General features: G+C 37.4%; 2 protein-coding genes and 1 long non-coding RNA gene across 10 annotated transcripts in view; 1 reads left to right on the forward strand and 2 right to left on the reverse strand.

Moving 5' to 3' along the window:
* The first annotated feature begins 583 nt into the window (after nt 1-583).
* LOC100870307 (endoribonuclease LACTB2) lies at nt 584-2,525 on the forward strand. 3 transcript variants are annotated; one of them, XM_086915549.1, is made up of 4 exons: nt 584-774; nt 1,438-1,501; nt 1,568-2,204; nt 2,282-2,525. In XM_086915549.1, exons 1-4 carry the CDS (start codon nt 738-740, stop codon nt 2,396-2,398), a joined length of 855 nt encoding a protein of 284 aa, XP_086771675.1. In that variant the 5' UTR covers nt 584-737; the 3' UTR covers nt 2,399-2,525. The 3 variants fall into 3 exon arrangements, with proteins under 3 accessions (XP_086771675.1, XP_086771676.1, XP_003693183.1); XM_086915550.1 differs by having other exon boundaries at nt 655-868; XM_003693135.4 differs by lacking the exon at nt 584-774 and having other exon boundaries at nt 800-1,501.
* A 66-nt stretch (nt 2,526-2,591) lies between these two features.
* The window catches only part of NFAT (nuclear factor of activated T cells 3), a 50,915-nt gene continuing 33,344 nt past the window's right edge, over nt 2,592-20,162 (reverse strand). For 2 of the 6 annotated variants that reach the window (XM_086915543.1, XM_031918894.2), the window contains exons 2-6: nt 12,554-12,837; nt 8,989-9,292; nt 7,221-7,739; nt 6,673-7,137; nt 2,592-6,558 (exon numbers count right to left, since the gene is read on the reverse strand). In XM_086915543.1, coding sequence (XP_086771669.1) covers nt 4,244-6,558; nt 6,673-7,137; nt 7,221-7,739; nt 8,989-9,292; nt 12,554-12,837 — 3,887 coding nt within the window. In that variant the 3' untranslated portion in view covers nt 2,592-4,243. The remainder of the gene's footprint in view (nt 6,559-6,672; nt 7,138-7,220; nt 7,740-8,988; nt 9,293-12,553; nt 12,838-20,162) is intronic. The other 4 variants (XM_086915546.1, XM_086915545.1, XM_086915547.1 and 1 more) reach the window with 4 other exon arrangements.
* LOC147656370 (uncharacterized) lies at nt 17,759-18,737 on the reverse strand. The gene is made up of 3 exons (XR_015294540.1): nt 18,618-18,737; nt 18,288-18,539; nt 17,759-18,200 (listed from the first exon to the last, which is right to left on the reverse strand). It is a non-coding gene; the product is annotated as an uncharacterized LOC147656370 (long non-coding RNA).

The following is a 20,162-nucleotide window of genomic DNA, read 5'->3' on the forward strand; positions in this document are numbered from 1 at the left end:
TTTTTTAATTATTTTATATTACAATATCTTATATTACAATATTTATTTAAATCTAAATATATTCTGTTTAATTTATTTATTATGTTAAATACGAGCATTATATTGATTTAAAATAAAATATTCTATTTATCTTGCAAGCAAAATGATGATATGAATGTTACATTAAACATTTTCTAATAAAAAGATATATAATCTAAATATAATTCATCTGTTTTCTGACTAATGATTTTAACTAATACAACAAATGTCCATGTAATATAAATAATATCATTAATATAATAAAATTTATGGTAATGAATCATTTTTATTTGTTAAGTACAATAATATATAAGAAATATATTAGCTTATTTTGATTATAAATTTTTCCTATTATGATTATGTATCGATAAAACATAATTAGAAAATTTAAATATTTTTTAATGATAATTTCATAAAAAAATACTAATAAAATATTTAAAATTATTTAAAATTATAATTTAAAATTATCAAGAATTTTATTTTCAAATAGACGATAGAAAATTTATTATCGATAAAATAAAATTTTCAAAATTTCACCGAAAATAAATTTATATGTATTCTTTGCTCTTTATCTCGTTGCTGTTTTTATTACTTCAATTTCAAGTCATGTTTTGTCTTTATCATTTATTAATCAATGACTCTCGAAATGAAAGCTACTTTCATTATCTTTAGTTCTGTTTGCTTTAGTCGATCTTTAGTTGATTTATTATTCAAATGTAATGTATAGATATATAGTCAATATTAGTTTATATCAAGGTTAATTATTGCTTTGATCTTTTGTCATTTTCTATTCCCCGAGACAAAATATATTATAAATAAATATAAGTGTTAAGTGAATATAATATAGGAGGTATCAACTAATGAAATATATAAATAAATATTAGTAATATTCGAATATCATTACATTCGCTCAAATTAAGCTAGAGATAAAAGAAAATTATTTTGAAATTATACTAATTATTGGTATAATTATTTAATATGCATATTTAATAGTCATATTGCTATGTATTCTTATTTCAATAATTTTAGTAAAAAAAATTTGAAGAATAACGCGTATTATTATAACCTTATTTTATAATATTAGTGAAATTGTTTTTTATTATTCGTATTTGTTATCAATATTATATATTTTATAATAATATATGCATATATCTTGTTTTTTCGTATTTATAATTATAAATATTTATGCAAAACCTTGAAATATATTGATACGATTTTGATAATTAAAAGTGATAAAAAAGTGTTATATATATATATATATATATATATATTCCATATGAATGTCAATGTACACTCGGTGTGCATTTGACAATAGTGGAATTTTATACTGATTGGAAATTTATACTGATTGAATTATGAAAAAGTTAACATATTTACCTTTAGTAACAAGATTATCTAAAAATGTAATACGAATCTTAGGATGTAACAAAGGATTTATGACATTACAAGGTACAAATTCATACCTGATTGGTACCGGCAATAGGTAATAAATGTCAGATACATAAGTTAAAAAGATTAGAATATTTTGTAATGATTATTATTATTACAGACGTATATTAATCGATACAACTGAAAAAAGAACTGCGAATAATTATATAAAATTATTACGTAAAGTATTAGAAGAAGAAAAAGCAACTATTGAACATTTATTAATTAGTCATTGGCATATTGATCATTTAGGAGCAGTGAATTGTGTTTTAAATATGCTGAAATCTATAAATACAGAAATAAAAAGTACAGTATGGAAATTTCCAAGAACTCCAGATGATGAAAGTTCAAGAAACATGGAAAATTTATTTAAGTGGCAAAAATTAAGAGATAAACAAATTATAGAAGTAGAAGGTGCTAAGCTCAATGTGGAATATACTCCAGGACATGCAACTGATCATGCTGCCTTTATGATGGAAGATGGAAAAATATTATTTAGTGGAGATTGTATTCTCGGAGAGGGTACTGCTGTATTTGAAGATTTAAATAATTACATAGCTTCTCTGAAAAAAATGTTGACAATGAAACCAAAAATTATCTATCCTGGGCATGGACCAATAATAGAAAATCCAGAAAATATAATTAATTTTTATATTGAAAACCGACTAAAAAGAGAAAATGATATTTTAAATATTCTAGAAAAAAATTCAAAAAATAATACATTATCTGAATTGGATATTGTGAATCATCTATATGCGGTAATGATTATTTTTTTCATTATATTTGTATATATTAGAATGTAGAAAGTATACAATAGGAAACTTGATGTTTTTAGGAAGTTTCATCAAAGGATATGAATAAAGCAGCAGTCTATACTGTAAAAGGTCATCTTACCAAATTATTAAAAGAAGGTAAAGTGAAAGGTGAAACAGGAAAATGGCAAATTATGTAATTAAAGTTACTTACTAAACAAGTTATTTAATTTAAAATTATGAATTGTCAAATAATATATTGCAACTGTAAAATAATATCTGTAAATATGATATAAAATGGACAAAATATAATATTTTATTGTTTTATTGTTTATTTGTATTCTAATACTAAATCCATACCCATGTCAGTTGAGAAAATTATTGAGAAAGCGATGCTGTGAAACATTTATTCGACTTATAGGAATAAAATGATAATACATTGTTCATGAATTTTGTTTTTCAATGTTTAGGCTGACAATGCTAAAAATGTGCGTACACTGTACAGTAATTGTTACAAAGAATTTCACATAGTATAATGATCTGTTTGTTTGATTAATGTAGATTAATTTTTAGTCTTTTCATTTTTTTTTTTTTTTTTTTAAGGATTCATTAAAACACGTGACACGTGAATAGATGCTCGATATAAAATATATACTTTGCTACAAAGACATATCACGACAATAAACGTTTCAATATCTTCATTATAAAATCTGTTCTCTACTAGATAATATTGGCGAGTATTCATACACGCGGTATATAGCACCCCTTATTTTGAACAAAGGGGAAAACCCCAATGTAACATGATGTTACAAATATATGTGTATATATATATATATAGATTTCGTTTATATCTTTAATAAGCTCACTTCGTCCGATCATTTATTTTTCTCTTTGGATAAACGTAAAAAATATATATATATAAATCTCACAGTAATATATATTTCTCTATATTATTATTTTTCATACCGACATATAATATAATCTCTCTGTCGTTTTGTATTTGTCTCGCATGTTATCGATAACATCATCAACGCAATCACATAATATTCTATCAATTGATATTAATTATCAACAAAAAAATCTTAATTATTAAACAACATACGAAATATATTATACTTAAAAACATATATAATAGAAACGACATCAAACAACAAGATGATTCATTTGTTAGAATGAAATCAAGTCAAGAAAAAAGATGTATTAATGTATTAATGAATTCTCGCAGGATTCTAGTTCAAGGTACTGTGAAAAACGTAAGTTTACTACACTCAATTCCCGTGGCTCCGTTTAGAGTTGAGTGGGGTCAGTACATTGATTATTACAATACATATACACGCGTATTATATTTTACAATGCTCCTTTTCTGTAGCGAGAAAGATCAATCTTAGATACTTTACAATAGAGAAAAGGCACCTGGATGCGCAAGAGACATTTGATGGAGATAAATAAAATGAATTATCACATTCGACAACTCGTAGAAAAAGGAAGATAAAGAAAACCCTAATTGTCGCGCTCTTGTGCGCCCGTCTTACTTAACACGATAAAAATTTTCAATTGTTACAAAGGTGGTGTTAACTTTGTCCATTTCCATCATATAAAAACGGATTTCATATCTATCACATACAAAGTCTGAAACGACAATGTGGCACAAATACATAACTCGTACCGAGCCAAGACTATATCTCTCATGCTCAATTTGTTGGAATTAATAATTTTCACTCGTTCTCTCTCTCTCTCTCTCTCTCGCTCGCTCGATCATTCACTCACTCTCTCACTCACTCACTCACTCACTCACTCACTCATTCACTCACTCACTCACTCAGTCACTCACTCAGTCACTCACTCGCTCACTCATTCACTCACTCGCCTCACTCACTCACTCACTCACTCACTCACTCAATCATTCAATCACTCACTCACTCACTCACTCACTTACTCGCTCACTCAATCACTCACTCACTCATTTACTTTCTCTCTCTTTCTCTGTATCCAAAAAGTAAATCGAATACACAATTATATATTTTAATGACAAGAATACGGCAGTACTACATAAGAAAACCATTTTGAGGATCAAAGCAGCTTGGATTTATATAACTCAACAGATCATTCTCCGACATCGAGGTAAGCTCTTGAGGCAACATGCCATCTTCCTGTTTTCTAACCGTTGTACCATTCGTACTGTTTGCCGTATTTGTTATAGGTGGGTTTACGTTTTGTCTATTAGGTGTCACAGGTAAGGCAACCGGTGGTGATTTATTCGCTACCTGTTCAACAATATTACTCTGGTTGGAAGGTGATTTAGGTAAAATACCTTCCATAGCACTGTTCATTAATTGCGCACTTTGAGTAGCCACGCTGTTTAATATATTTTTTGTCGCGATAATTGCATGCGCGGTGGTCGTGGTAATAGGTCGATTATTAATAATATCCTGAGTAGCGTTAGTAATTACATTATTAATCGCTTGTTCCGCGGCATTGGTTAATCTCTGCTGCGATGGTTCTTGAGCCGCTCCACTCGCTAAAGCAGAACTAGCCTCGGCAACGAAACCTGCCGGTTGATTTAACATAGAACCAATATCTTGCTGTACCGCTTGCTGCATCGCTTGAGCTGCTTGCGCTTGCTGAACCGCTTGTTGAACCGCTTGAACTTGTTGTACAACTTCCTGCGTAGCCTGTTGTACCGCTTGCTGGACCACTTCCTGCGTAGCTTGCTGCACAGCTTGTTGAACAGCCGGCACGGCCTGAACTTGTTGTACCGCTTGCACTTGTTGCACAGCTTGTTGGACAACTTGTGCATGCTGCACCACGTGTTGAACGACTTGCTGTTGTGCCTGCTGCACCGCTTGTACCGCTTGTTGCTGAGCCTGGGCGACAACTTGTTCAACTTGTTGTTGTGCATGCGCGACAACCTGTTCCACTTGTTGCGCTTGCTGCATCGCTACAACATCTTGCTGTATAAGAGCCGGAATCTGCGGAATATGCTCCGCCGCTGTCGACATAGTCTCGTTCGTAACTTGTAACGGATTATGAGATGGTACACTAACGTTAGAATTCGACGTACCGGTCGCAGTCACTGTTGGTTCCTGCATCGGCGGCAATAAAGCGGCGTTGATAGTGGTGAGCAAACTGTCGCCATTAGCCTGTTCCGGAACCACAGATGCGGGCGATGAAACGGACGTGGCGCCATTTCCTGGTAAAGATGGCACGGCCTGTGGCGGCATCAACGCTTCGAGAAGCATCGTCTTGACCGGAATGGGTGGGCTAGTTCTACTTTGTTGGGGACTCGAGATCGTTTCGTGATCGGTAACTGCGGAAACATGACTCATTATGGTATTATTATTAGGATTCACGGTACGCAGAGGCGACACCAATTGATGAGATTCAGCGCCAGAATTAACGAGGGTATCTAATTTGACGCCTGGAGAGGGAGAAGCTAAAATATTGGAAGCTTGTCCTTGTTGAGGTTGTCGTCCTGTGGTAATAATGGAAGCTCGTTGCTGTATAGTACCTACAAATCCGTTTTCTTGATTCTCAGCCTCTTTGACGTTAGACTCGATATGATTAAGGTATTTCTCTACGCTATGGCCACTCTGTGCAGGCAGTTGTCCGTTCGGCGTTCCGGTAAAATTTGTTAGCGTATCGAACTCCGTCTGATGATGCTTCATGCGAAGATCAACAACACCGCCGCCCTGAAGACTTCCATTAGGAGTGCCTTCTACCGGCAATATCGAGTTAGTTTCTTTGTTGATATGATGAGGACTTAGAACTTTGACTTGAGACGAGTCGTGCATACCTCCGAACGTGTTTTGGTGCGTCGAAACCATCGACAACTGATGCTGGTTTCGCATTAGATCTACCACGCCGAGAAGATTGACCGCCTCCTGTACAGGTGAACCATTCGCCGCCACAGGGACCGATCTGATGATATTAGCCTGCGGCGTTTCCCTCGAGTTCTCGCTCACCAACTGTTGCAACGGGCTGGTACCCGTCGAACCATTCGCGGTCGGGGTCGGTATGCTTTGCATGCTGTTTTCGCTGATCATACTGTTCTCACTATTCTCGTCCAGGACCTCGGTCTTCAAATTATCTAACAAACTCAATTGAAGATTCGAAGATGATCTACGGCTTAGCAGCGGATTCGCAACCAAAGCCGGCGGTGGCATCATCACGTCAGGCGGTGAATTTTTGCAATTAGGACTTTGCGCTGCCCACATCATAACTGATGTTACCTGAGATGACGCTGTGACCGGTGGTGGGCTCGGATCGTTCTTAAGCGCCTCCGTTTTTTGGGACGGTGGTTGTTGCGCTGGTATAGTTGTCAAGAAATTTGCCGTTCCTGCGGTTGCTTGTGTAATCAGAGCTGAAAATATCGTCATTTCGAGCATATGAGCTTTAACGCACTCGACACTTTTATAACATTGTACAAGCGCAAGGATGAATTTTACTTATGTTCAAAGATGGAGAATCCACTTACTGTTCGGTGATACACCTTTAGTCAGGGGCACCGCTACGGGAGACGTTGCCAATGCAACTTCGCCGTTCGTGGTGGACAGAGGTGGAGTTATCGGCTCAACTTTACCCACCGATGGTTCGGGTGGCGTGGACGCGGCGGTGTAAAGAAACGTGTGAGGCTCGCTCGTCTTTCCAGACGATACCGCGTACAATTTAACGCTAACCGTTTCTGAGGGTGCCAGATCTTGTCGCCTGTACGCTGGTACGACGCAAACCAGATGAGTTTGCTGCAGGAACTCCTTGTCGGGTAGGACCGCGCATTCCCAATGAGGTTCCAAACTGCTCGACAGATTGTCGTTGTCCAGTTGAAACACGACCCGTGTATCCTTCAAAAAGTTCTTCCCAAGTATAAATAATTCCAATCCTCCGGTGCACGGACACGACGTGAGCGATTTCTTACAGATCTCCGGTATTCCCGGCGGCTGGGCTGAAACGATCGATCAGATGTAATTTCGGCTATAAATTACGGCAAGTATTCCAAGATGGAGGATTCTGGTCGCAATTACTTACTGCAAACTATCGGTTGCGAACAAACTTGCAAAGTTTCCGTCGTACCGTCGGGATGAGTGATCGTCGTACGGAAAACCATACGACAACGGGTCGATTTCTTTTTGCTGCGTCCCTGAAGCACTCCGGCTTCCTGAGGGAATCTGTGCTCCACGTCCACGTTCCGTTCCTTCAAAATACCGACGCAATCGCACGTGACTAACATGTCCTTGGCCGGATCCATGTCCACCTCGATCACGATCGTGCCGTCGATCTTGCGTTCCACGCACGGTGTCGAATTTTTGCCGCTCACCCGGCACGCTTGATAAAACATGTGGGGCGCCACACGGCCGAGATCCGTGCCAATGAAAACTTGAAGCGTGGTCGGTTTGTCGTAGCCGACCAGGCGGACGATCGGGAACCCATTCCCGGTTCGATCCTTCACCGCTCCTCTCGAGCCTTCCGTTTGGTAGCGAGCCCTGTGCTGTTGCTCCGGTTGACAGATAATTTGCAATTGCACCTTTCCATCCGCGGAAGAGTTACCTGAAAGTTGTAACGAAATCGTATTAAAAAAAAAAACTGTGTTAGAGAGAATTCGATTTAATCGTCGAGATATATATATATATATATAAAATGATCGTCTCTTCGAAATGATTTAATCTCTTTAGTAAAAAAAATTTCTTCTCTAAAAAGGAGGACCAACTTGAGAAATAGAATTGTGCAACCAACTCCATTCTAAAGATAAAGGTCGATGGTATAATTATATCGCTTTATCGCGAGGAGACGAAACCAACCGACGGGGGACTATCAACGATAATTTGACGAGCGGAAGAAGGATCGAGTTCTCATTTTAATAAAAGCAAGGGGGAAACAGAAGTGTATGTTCACAAGTTACATAAACTCTCGTTTGACCTACATTCGATATCGCGTTTTCGTATCAGCGAAAGAGTATCGATGATTTATTTTAACCTACTACTACTACTACTACTACTAGGTTTCCTAAAACATCGAAGATAACGTATCTCGTTCGCGAGAGGTGAAAAATTTCGCCGGAAATCAAGAAGACAAGGCTTCGTCGAGTGTGCTACGCTCGGTCGGTAACGAAGTGTCGCGAGCAAACAAACGAGGATCGGGAGAAGTGGCGAAGGTTATCGGTTTGCATCATCCTCTAATAAGATGGCACAGTCGCGTTCGAACGTCTCGTCTCCCCTCGTTTCTCTTCTTTGTTTACATCTTCGTATCCAGATGCAAACAAGCACGAATCTTCACGCGCGAATTACGCTCCCCGATGATTTATCTAACAAGGCAAACTCGCGCCTCCGTTAAAATTTACAATTAGCACACGCGGCCGACAATATAAACAGGCGAGCGGCGCGCAACGATCGCCTCGGCGAATCAAAACTCTCTTCAAAATTCTCTTCCAAATTCGTCGAGACGAATTCAACGAGCGACGACGAGCCGTTATCTCGTGACCTCGCAAAGACCTCGCGGTATCTCAACCGAAAAACCGCAATATCAACGGCAATAAATTTTCAAATCCGTCAAAACCGAGAGTTTCTTCTTCTTCGTCTCGACGACGATGATCGATAAATTTAGCGCCGTTCGTTTCGATTTTTAATCCCTTTCAATTTTCTTTATCTCTATAAACTTATAAAAATTAAAAAAGGAATCCTCGAATTTACATTTACAAAGTTAACATCCCCGGTGAAATCTTTAACGAGGGTAAAAAAAAGTTAGGAAAGAGAGACACAAAGGAAGAAAAGATAAGAAGAGACACGTGTCCAACACGTACACAATTGAGAGGTGAGGGTGACCGGGCCCTGTTGAGCCGTGGACGCTCTCTTGGCGAGCACGCCCAATCCGGACCGGGATCTCGAGACCTCGACCACCCTCCCCGTTCCACCATTCCCCTGCCTGCTCCCGGAGATCGTGGCCAATCCTCCTATCCCGTTCGACGCGCCCCTCGTGGCCGCCGCCTTCGCCTCGGGGCTGGCCGCGTGTCCAACCTCCGGAAACGGGAAGTTGGCGTCCTCGGACTCGAGCTTGATGTCCATCTTCCTCCTCTTCGAGTCTTCCTCGCCGGCTCCGTTCCAAGCCTGTTAAACCAAGCAAGCACAACGGATTGATATCTAGAGAGGCATCGTGTGTGTGTGCGCGCGCGATGCACAGCCAATTTAACGAATGAAACGGACGAGATCGGGGGGGGAGCCCGCCCGGGTTCAACCACCGTTAGAGACCGGTCACTCGCGTCCAACGCAACGACCGATCCCGTACGCGTGATCGCGTTAGATCTTCGCCCGCACGTGCACGATGTACAAGCGTGGCGAGGCTTTTGGAGGGGGGATGAGTTCGAACTCGTTTCGAGGGGTGATGCCCCCTTGGGAAACTCGGAGCGATCGGGAATGGAGGGGGCGAGGTTTTTTGTTTCGAAAAATGAATTCTTCTCTATTCGAAGGTAAAAAATCGCGAATGTTCAGGGGGCGAGAATCTGTTTCGTATTTCTGGAAAAGAGAGAAAGATATAATCTTCGATGTATCGATATCAATGGTTCAATCGTAACATTTACCCAATTATCAGAGACACGAGTATCGCGTCGTGAGCAGAGGATTTTATTGAAACGTTTTCGATCTTCACGAGGCTTCGTATATAGCGATACAGTACTTACGTACGCTGACGTTTGCCGACGTTTGCCATCTTTGCCGTCCGTATATCGTGTTGTTACGCAATACGCGAACCGGGAATAAGTTATCATTGCATGTATCGATATCAATCAAAACTCGCACACCGCGGACGCACGCGTGTTTCTGCAATGTGTCGATGATGGCATCGTGAGGAGACAGAGAGAGAGAGAGAGAGAGAGAAAGGAAAAAAGAAAAGAAAATTAATTTTTTTTTTTTTTTTGAGAAGATACTCGTGGGAAGAAAAAAAAGGAAATAGAAAAGAGAAAGAGAGATTTCTTTCGAGTAGAGAGATAATATTTCTTTCGTGTAAAAGATAGGAAGAAGCAAATAGATTCGAGGGTGAACAATTCTCGAAAATTTTACTCTCAAACGTATTTGCATCTATTCTCGAGAATAAAAGAGAAGAGGGGGGGGGGGGGGAAGAGAAAGAGAAGGGATTTCTTTCGAATATCATGAGATATTAGGCGCACGTTTCTAATAGTTTATATTTTTTTTTTTTTTTAATTTTAATAGGACGTTGATTGAATCGACACAGGGATTGCGAGGGATAAAAATAAGGGATAAATATGGAGGTAGGGAACGCAACAATTTCGAGATTTTGTTATAACGGGTAATGCTTACGTTCTTTTCTCTCTCCTTTCTCTCTGAATTCTCAATAATAGGGAAAATTCGCCGACTAGTGCAACAATATGCCGCTCGATAACGGCGCAAATGTAACGCCATTTTGCGGCGATAATCGTCGATAACACTATTCTGTCAGTCGCTTTTGTCACGTTCATGATAACCCGTCGCGACACATAAACAAAATTCTAAACTATCGAACGTTAACACGTGATAAGTAAACGTGTTTCTACTATTATTTAAGGGTATTTAGAAATAGAAATTATTCTTTTAATATATTCGCTTTATCTTGAGTGTATAAAAATATATATATATATATATAATTTTTTACAGTATAACCCCCACTATTTTAACCGGTACTTTGGATATTTTATGGACAATCATTCACAAAAGCTTATGTTTTATGCTAGATTATTTTCATTAAAATAAATTATATGTAATGCAATAATAAAATTTGCATTTATTTTTTTAATAAAATAATTTATAAATCTTTTTACATTCTATTTCATTTTACTTTTAATAAATAAATTTTTGCGAATGATTGTGAATGTTTCTATATTCTTTTCAATTGGACAAATATTTCAAGATAGAGTATAATTCTCTCTATGCTATCGATTGTAAACTTGAGACCGTCTTTTCTTAAAATTTAATATTATACTGTCACGACGATAATCACGGTAATAATAATCTTAATATGTTTCTATTTTCTATACTGTTTTCGTATTATTAGTTTCTTGAAAACGTATCACTGCGAATCATCAATGTACGTGTTTTTACGTTTCATTCCAAGTTAAACAATAAAATTTCTATGTACACAAAATTTTAAGCGTTAGCTCGAGCTTAATCCTTCTCGACGTATCGATCAAATCTTTTTGGATTCGACAATGCCCGTTCTGTTATTTTATCAATAAACGTTTCAAATATAATATAAAAAATATATTAGGTCAAAAAGTTCAACATCGATATTAAATAGTTGACAGGCTCTTTTTTTGCGTTCGATGATTAGTCAAAGATGGTATAAAAAAGATTATAAGCAGTGTTGATATGAATTAGCACGGCTGAATAAGTAATTTTTTATCTCTTCTCTAATTTAATATTCTGAAATGAGAAATATTAAAACACACGTAAAGTATAATTTATTGCACCGTGAATAAAATTTTAGTATTCGAGGAGTAAAGGCCTGAATAGAACGTACCACCCTTAATTTTCTTTATCGATTTATCAAAGTATCACAGAAAGGAAATTTGTAAAAAAAAAAAAAAAAAAGGGAAAAAAAAACTACTGAAACTTAGATAAAAATAAAATATCAAAATACATCAGATACGTTTTGAAATCAGAAGATACAAAAACCCAAATAAAAGATTGACAAATGTTCCAGAAAAATGTGCTCGAAAGATATCGAGAATATTTGCAAATCATGTTTTAAAATAGATTTAGGAAAAGAGACAGATGACTGGTCTCATGACTAGATTAAAACTTGTTTACTTATTAATATTTTATGATGCATAATACTGTTAATGTTAATTTAGATCAACATTGTTTCCGTTTTGATAAATGAACTCATAAAACACGTACATCCTTCTAAATCATGGTAAACAAATATTATTTTTTTTTTATCACGAATCTCCGAGCGCCCTATCTTCCTTCTGAAAACTAACTTTACTAACTTTTTCAAATTTTTCATTATCAATTTAATCCTCGAACATTGGAACTCTGAACTTATCTAACTTATCGATTTTTACCAAATTGACGAACAAAATTCAACATCAAGATCGTATAAATTTTCCACCAAACAGGAGATCGATCCTTGACAACCGAGGTACCACATCTATATTTCTTCCAATAATTTCAATTCGATACTTAAATTTAAAGTTGGTGTTATTTCAAACAAAAAAAAAAAAAATATTTTACTATCCTTCCATGAAGAAAATTAATACAGGAAATATAGAAGTGGGTCGATCCGATTGTCGACGAAAAGCATGATAAATTGCCCAAGCCTATGATTTCGAGCCTATCTTTCGATCTATTACTGTCTAACCATCATACTTCACTAACGTTTGCGTTCGCGAGATGTTGATGACGGTCCTCGAAACCGAGGCCGGAATCGTTCGAGTTATCGCAACTGTCCTGTGCCGAGTTGGCCCTCGCCCCGTGCTCATCCGAGTTTCGTAAGGATCCCAGCGGTATCCTCGGCTGTTGCTGTAACTGCGGTTGCTGCTGCTGTTGGCGTTGCTGATGGCTTATTCTCCTAGAGGCAGAATGCGCACGGTTGCTCGACGTGACGGTGCTTCTTTGAACCGATCCTGTCACCGCTGACAACCTTTCTCCTGCATTGTAACCTGAAATCAAAATAAAATTGTCAGTACGTACGTACGTGTTATACTGCGAAATTCAGATCGTCCAATTGCTTTTTCAATGGAATCGTGTTATCATTATATTTTCTATTTTCTCAAGGATTGAATCATTCGCTGTCTTAGTCGGTTGCCTCGAGACCCTTTGCAGTCGTATTGTCCTGGGTATACTTTCGAACTTTACTATTTCTATTATCTCTAATCTCAATCGTTTCTGAGGACGAAGAATTTTAATCTGTTTAAGAAGTTTAAAAATAGTTGTATAAAATTTCGAGGTGTTCGCAATTACATCGAGGATAATAAAATCTTCAAGGCTAAACTTGAATAGGAAAAGTTATTTTTGAGGAATTACACGAATATTTGTAATTTTATATCAAGCAATTTCACCCTGTTATCTCGTTCCGTTGCGCGTATAAATATTTATAAAATTTATGAAGCGCCAATAAAACGACGATGAGAAAATTCTATTCGAATCCGGCAAGAATGAAAACAAGCGAATCGATGTACGAATTGTTTCGAATACTAAGATAATTTAATTTCGACGATTTTGCTTTAAGGCTCTTCGACGATCTTATTCATAGTGTTGCACAATTTCTGGCCCAAACCGTTTGAAAAAGGACGAGCGTGGATAATTGCGAGGACAGATCGATAGAGCGAGCTGACTCGAGAATAGTACAATTACTAAAGTGCAGACGAGAAATAGTACATTATTAAAATTTTGCGATAACGCTGTATAATTTACATATGTTTTTAATACAACGAGATTGCAAAGAGGATCGATAAATTTGAAATTTATTGGAAGTATATATATAAATTATATAAAATTACGAGCTGAACTTTAACATCGAGTTATAACGGTATAATTGTTTGATTTTTGAAATTGGAACTATAACTATAGCTATAGACGTTTACTTTAATAAATAGACTTTTCACTGGTAAGCAAATATGCATTGATAAATTGTAATAAAGCATCGATCAAGGTTTAATTTTTCTCGAAAAATTATGATCTATGACACGTCCATGTAAAAATGGAAAGAATAAAATTTTAATCTCACCTAAGATTAAGATATCTATAGCAATGTTATACCAATTGTCGATGATGCAAGAAGGCACCAAAGTACATTGAGCGAATAAAAATTATTTGGATAGAAGATATCTTAATTTTTCAAAATTAAATTTTAATCATCTTTTAAATGATATTTTATTGCTAGTCGAAAGCACTTAAACCGTGTTTAATTAACAAGAAAGAATCATCTAACATTATTGGCGTCTTCAGACGTCGAACGGTTTGTCGAAGAGGACTGTAAACAAATTTTCTGTCTGGTAAAACAAACTTGAGAGTATCGCATAAATTTCTCTTTTTTTTTTTTTCCTCTCTTTTCTTCATCGTACAAAGTAATCGCATCCCCGGTTAACCGACGAGACGAGAAACTCGGTTAGACGAGGAACATTTAACCGCTCGTGATTTTCATTTTTCCATGGCGGCCGATTCCACACGGCTCAGACATCGAACCGTACAAAGTCCGAGAGATCGATGATTGCGCTGCTCTCGCTCCTCTTCTCTTCGTAGCCGGGGTAAAACGACGAGTTTATCTCGCGACGATTAACCAACCGCGCCGATCAACAAACGGAACGAACAATACTCGCGTATCGAGCATTGTTTTTTAACGCTTTTTATTTAATCCTTTTCTTGCCTTCTCATCTATTTTTATTAATGAGCTAAAACAGACCAGAGTTTTCCACCGCGTTTTTGACAAAGCTTTTAAAATTTCAACACTTGAACGCGGGAATATGTTTTGATGGGGATTTGGTAAAAATGAAACGTTGTTTAGAATATTCGTTCAGGAAAAGTTCAGGATTAAATATTCATTTCGACGAATAATGGAGTTACCGTTAAAATTGTACCATTAATAATTATTATCGATATTTCACAACCGATAAAATTTAAATCAGCTATACGCAAACAAGCTGATACGAATCGATTAATTTATTCCTGACATCGTATCGTTATAAATAAATCATCCTCGCCTCCATTCTTTTCATTCGAAAGAGAATTTACCGACCAAATTACACATCCATTCCAACGCTATTAATAATAAACGTTAACAAAAATTATTCCCCCCGATAATAAATAAATCGACGAGATAGAGTCAACCTCGAGAACGGGAAGATAAACACGGGAAAACGCATTGGTGAAAGAGAGATTCGGAAAAGGAAATATCGAGAAACCGACAGAGAGAGAAGAAAGAGAGGCATGGAAACAGAACGCGAGAAGGAGGAGGAATGGCGCGCGAGAAAGAGAGAGAGAGAGAGAGAGAGCGACGTCTATCTATAGAAGCTCGACTACTGGATGGGATAATTGCGTGGGGGGTGAAGTTGCAATCGCACATGCAACTGGTGGTGAGGGGTCCCCTCCTCCTCTTTCGGCCGCCAACAGGGGGTTAGGCGGGCGTAATGGGCGCGTGCACACACGTGTAAGGTGCATCTATGTGATCGTCGAGGAAAATCACGGGACGATGTCAACGACCCAACGTTCGCCGACGATCTTCATCGTTTTCAACCTCGATGCCTCGCGACGTCCATCGTCATCGTCGCCTCGCGGCGACACACAAGCGGCTACGCCTCGTTATTTCGCTTTTACCCCGACGGATAAATCGCGGCCTCCGCAAGGAATTTAATTACGAGCTCCGTGTGTAATTACTGGCGCGGTCGTAACACCGACAGGTTGGGGGGAGGGGGGGGGGGGAAGGTTTTGTGGATATCGCTGGATTTTTTTTCTTTCTTTCTTTCTTTTTTTTTTTTTTTAACAAATTCGCTTTTTCACCCCGCACGGAATTCGATGATGGAGAATGATGTTTGTAGATGTTTTTTCTTTCTTTTTTTTTTTTTTTTTTTTTTTTTTATAGAGGAGATTAAATTCGAATAATTTTTGTTTCGAAGTTATTTTTTTCGAGAGGGGGAGGGAGACGAGACGAGAAAGATGTTTCAGATGTGTGATTTTGTGGTTAATGTTTCGTTTTATGGGATAAACGGGAGATAAGAAATCATTTGCATCTTTTATTGCAGAATATGAAAGGCCGACTTATGAAATGTCTACTATGTAATAATCGGTTAAGCCGAATGACTTCAAGGATATATATATATATATATACGAAGACAGATGTAGCGAGTATTTTATATTCGAGGATGAAAAAAAGTGTGTCTTTTTTTTTTTTTTTTCTCTTTACTTCATTCGTTATTCAATTCGCTATGCAATATATTATGTACCTCTTTACCGCGGATATCGTAATCTCGCGGAGAAATCATTTATTATATACGTAATTATTTAACGCTAGAATTATTAATACTAACACTCGATATAGCAGATTTTCTTTTTTTTTTATTTCTTGGATTTTTAATTCGGTTTAAATTAATTGGTTAAGTAGTTGAAGTTGGATAATTTGATAATTATAGAGAAAAAAATAACCAGAGAATTAATTAATAATTGCTCACTCGTTAAATTATACGCCTTGTAACAGTTCCAGATGTGTTGATTTCATAAAAATTTTACTCAAAAATTTAATCTAACGACGAATCCAATTTCGAGTAATTCAAACTTACGCTCTTACTTCTGTTCCAAAAACCAAACGGAACCACTTAGGGTAATTGAAGGAGCAGCCATTCCAACATCGTTGCAATACATTAAAAGCATCGACGTTCCCCATAAATTGCATCTCGTTTATAGGTTCCCCCGTTTCGAGTTTAAACACGTTCCTCGGCCATTATCCGAAAAACACGATCCCTGACCCGGTTCGTAAATTCGATTAGAATTGGCAAACAAGAACGTTTACATCTCGAAAATCAGTCAGAAAAACGCAAACCCAATCTTATCGCAAACTCTTCAAATCATATCGAACTTACGTGTGCAAAGATGTCCTTCGTGTATATACGAGGAAGCCGACTGTCAAAAACAGCCTCCCCCTCGAAGAAGATCAGCATTGACGTAAGATGTAACAATAATCGTGGACGACATATAAGGATAAACGAGAAAAGAGTAGAACGAGATAATCAATCGTGTCGGAAGGAGCGGAGAAAAATGAAAGAATACGCGTTCGAAGAAATTGTTCTTCCTGAAATTCCAATTCAACGATCGATCGTTGGATCAACTCCCCTCTTATCTCATTGTCCTTCTAGAAAATCTAGATCATAGAAATATTAAAATTACAATCGATTACCATTACCATAATATCTATTATCGCCGTGTTTTATCGAGCACAGATCTTTCCTCCTCTCAACTTTCAACTCCTCCACCACTTGAACGGCCTTCCACCGTTTGGAAAGATAAGCGAAAATGATAAAAAAATTACCATCATCATAGAAAGAGCATCGGCCATCAATTATTCCTTTCTTTATTCAATTTTTTTTTCCCCTCTCTTTTTCTTTTTTTTACCGTTCCTTCTCCTCTCCTCGCCTCGCGTCTTCGTCGTACGGTTTCTTCTTCTTCTTTTTCCCCCCCTGCCGATATTAGGCCCCTCCCCCGTCTCTTCCACCGCCGTGTATTTACGTCTCCATCGCTCGTCCTCGAACTCGTGCATTTGCGAGTTTGTACTCCCGATAACAGGATCGATAAACATCGTTACTATTACAAACAGCGCGTCGCGCTGTGCGCTAACTATGACGCCTCTCGAGTCTCAAGGATATTGTTACCTGCATCGATCCCATTCCCTCTCTCTCTCTCTCTCTCTCTCTCCCGCGATCCTTATCGGTAGCGTACGATCGGTAGCGTTCTCCATCGTGAGCGCGGAAGTGCACGCCCTCCTCCACGCGCAGCCTTCCTTTTTTTTTTTTTTTTTTTTTGCAACGATAGATGCAACGAGATCGTGGCACCATAATTCTGAATGGATGTTTCACGGCGATGTAGCGATGCAGATTGGAAAAATTGAGAATTTTTATTTCGAGAATCAACTTAGTAGAATGATATAACGAAGGATTTGAATGAAGGCGTTTTACATTAGGAAGAGAATAAATTTTATACTTTTTCCTAAGTTAAGTTGGATGAAATGTTTTTTCATATTTTTATCGATTCCTTTGTTCTTTCGACACGTGAATCTATCACACTCTCGATCGACGCTCACGGTCATATCTCATGGTCCATATCGAGAATCATAATCAGGTTAAAGAAATAATTAGTTGACAATCGATGGTTTCGATTACGTTAGATTAGGGCAATTGTAACGCGAACGTTTTCCAGATAACGTGTTAGAATTAATATCCTCGTGTTCTCGGTTTTCCTTTTCATTCCTTTTACAAGCTTGATTATCTTTGAAGAGTTTCTCTTTATTATACCTCTCTCGGTGTTACACAATACGGATCTACGTGAGAAATGTAGTAATAAAAATTGTAATAAAAATTTCTGCCATATAAATAGATTAGTTTAATCGCAATTTAAACAACATTACCGTTGTCAGATCGTTGCCATTCTATAAGTAGCGATAGGGCGATAAGCGGGCTTTCAGTCGATTTTTCTTAAATCTCGGCCAGATAAAGAGCACCTATTCCTTTTCTTGCTCGCGTTAAAACGAACGAGTAAACACCACCACAATCCGATATTTCGTTTAGATTCCATTCTCGACGAGCTACCTTAAAACCATGTTCTTCATCGTTCCGATATATTCTTATCTTCGAAATTCCATCGCTTTCACTGGAGAAACCTGTGTGTATTAACCGTCTATTAACCGCCTCCTTGGGGCGAGATCCATTAGATATCTGATCAGAAAAATCTAATTTACCGTTAGTCTAGAAAATGTGAAGCTTTCCAAAGTTTTCACATGTGCGTTCTTCCACGACTTCTTCTTGCGACACAACTCGGGTGACACTCGCCCGCCACGGCTCACGACACGGCCGATAGCCTATTTCAGGGGCCGCGATAAGTCGGTAAATTCTGGATGTAACCAGAGGAAAGAAGGGAAGCGCCGGAATATAGAAAGCGAGAGCAGATAAACTCGTCTATGGGCGATGCTCGAAAACCGATAAGAAATTCTGGTTTCGACTGCATACAATCTTAACTTGGAGTTATTCGTTGATTAATTAAAATTATATTTTTTTCGACAAAGTGAGAAATTCCATCGAAGAGGAAAAAAAATTGTCGAGTTGTTGCTAACGCTTGCTTTCTTTTTTTTTTTTCACGAAATTTCACAATTTTTGAATTGTATATATTTTCGATTATTAAAATTATTCTTCAAAAAATAATGTAACCAAGTTCTATTGCATATGAATTCTTCCTTACTGATAATCGGCATCTAGAGAGCTGCCGAAACTGGAAGAAGCTTGAGAAACGTCATCGGTAAAGACAGCTGTGTCAATAGCAGAGGATAGTTTCGAGTATCGTAAGAAGCACGATTGATCGCTGAGAAAACGATGTAATAATTACAATTTAATTCCTTCTTTTTTCCTCTTATTAAGAATTGCTCAACACGACTATTCCATAATTATCCGCGACCAGTTTTAAACATGGACGATGCACGGTCGATAATTCAGAACGAGAGGAGCTATTTTCGATTACAACGACCTTTGACTTTTACAAGATTCGAACAAAATTCGGATCACGGCTCATCCGCCATTTAAAATTCGGATCGTGGCATCGTTTCATCGATATTGAAAAACGCTCGATCCACGTATAATATCTCGAGAGTTCGATCTATATATATATATATACAATCATAACAGAAGAATTAACATTTTAGTAAATAAATATTAAATTTTTATCGCGACTGGCTCGTTATCAAGATTTGTTATATATCTTGTCTGCACGTGGAGAAATAGAGAGAGAGATAGAGAGAGAATAGCGTACGATTCGCGCATTTTATCGATATCCTCTGTGTATAATATCGAGTGAGTCAACGCACCTTTTAATCAGATCCCTCTCTCTCTCTCTCTGCTCCCTCTCCCAATCACACCGTGTACAGATATGCTTGTAAATGATAATCGGACATATCGCGTATGTCAACTTGTCTCGATGTTATTTACGTAACAATGAAAAGAAATAATCGAGTCGGTCTCTCTCGCTTATCGATAATTCCGCGAGGCAGACGATTAGTTGGCACACGTACTCCGCCTTGGCGACGACAGGCGAAAAACAGTGGCCTGATAAAAGGCGAGGTACACACGTTTCAGAAGAAATCACGCTCGTTCACACCTTATGTCTCTGTTGTTTTCTTTTCTTTTCTTTTTTTTTTTTTCGAAGCGCAGGATATTTTGGATAACATCATAACGGGTGATGAGAGTAAAAATTTTTTTCTTGAAAATTGGAATAACGGATAGTTATATAGATTGAA

Source organism: Apis florea, unplaced genomic scaffold, assembly GCF_048593485.1.
Source record: "Apis florea isolate Af1SG1 unplaced genomic scaffold, ASM4859348v1 contig_3793_pilon, whole genome shotgun sequence".
NCBI classification, from domain to species: Eukaryota; Metazoa; Arthropoda; class Insecta; order Hymenoptera; family Apidae; genus Apis; species Apis florea.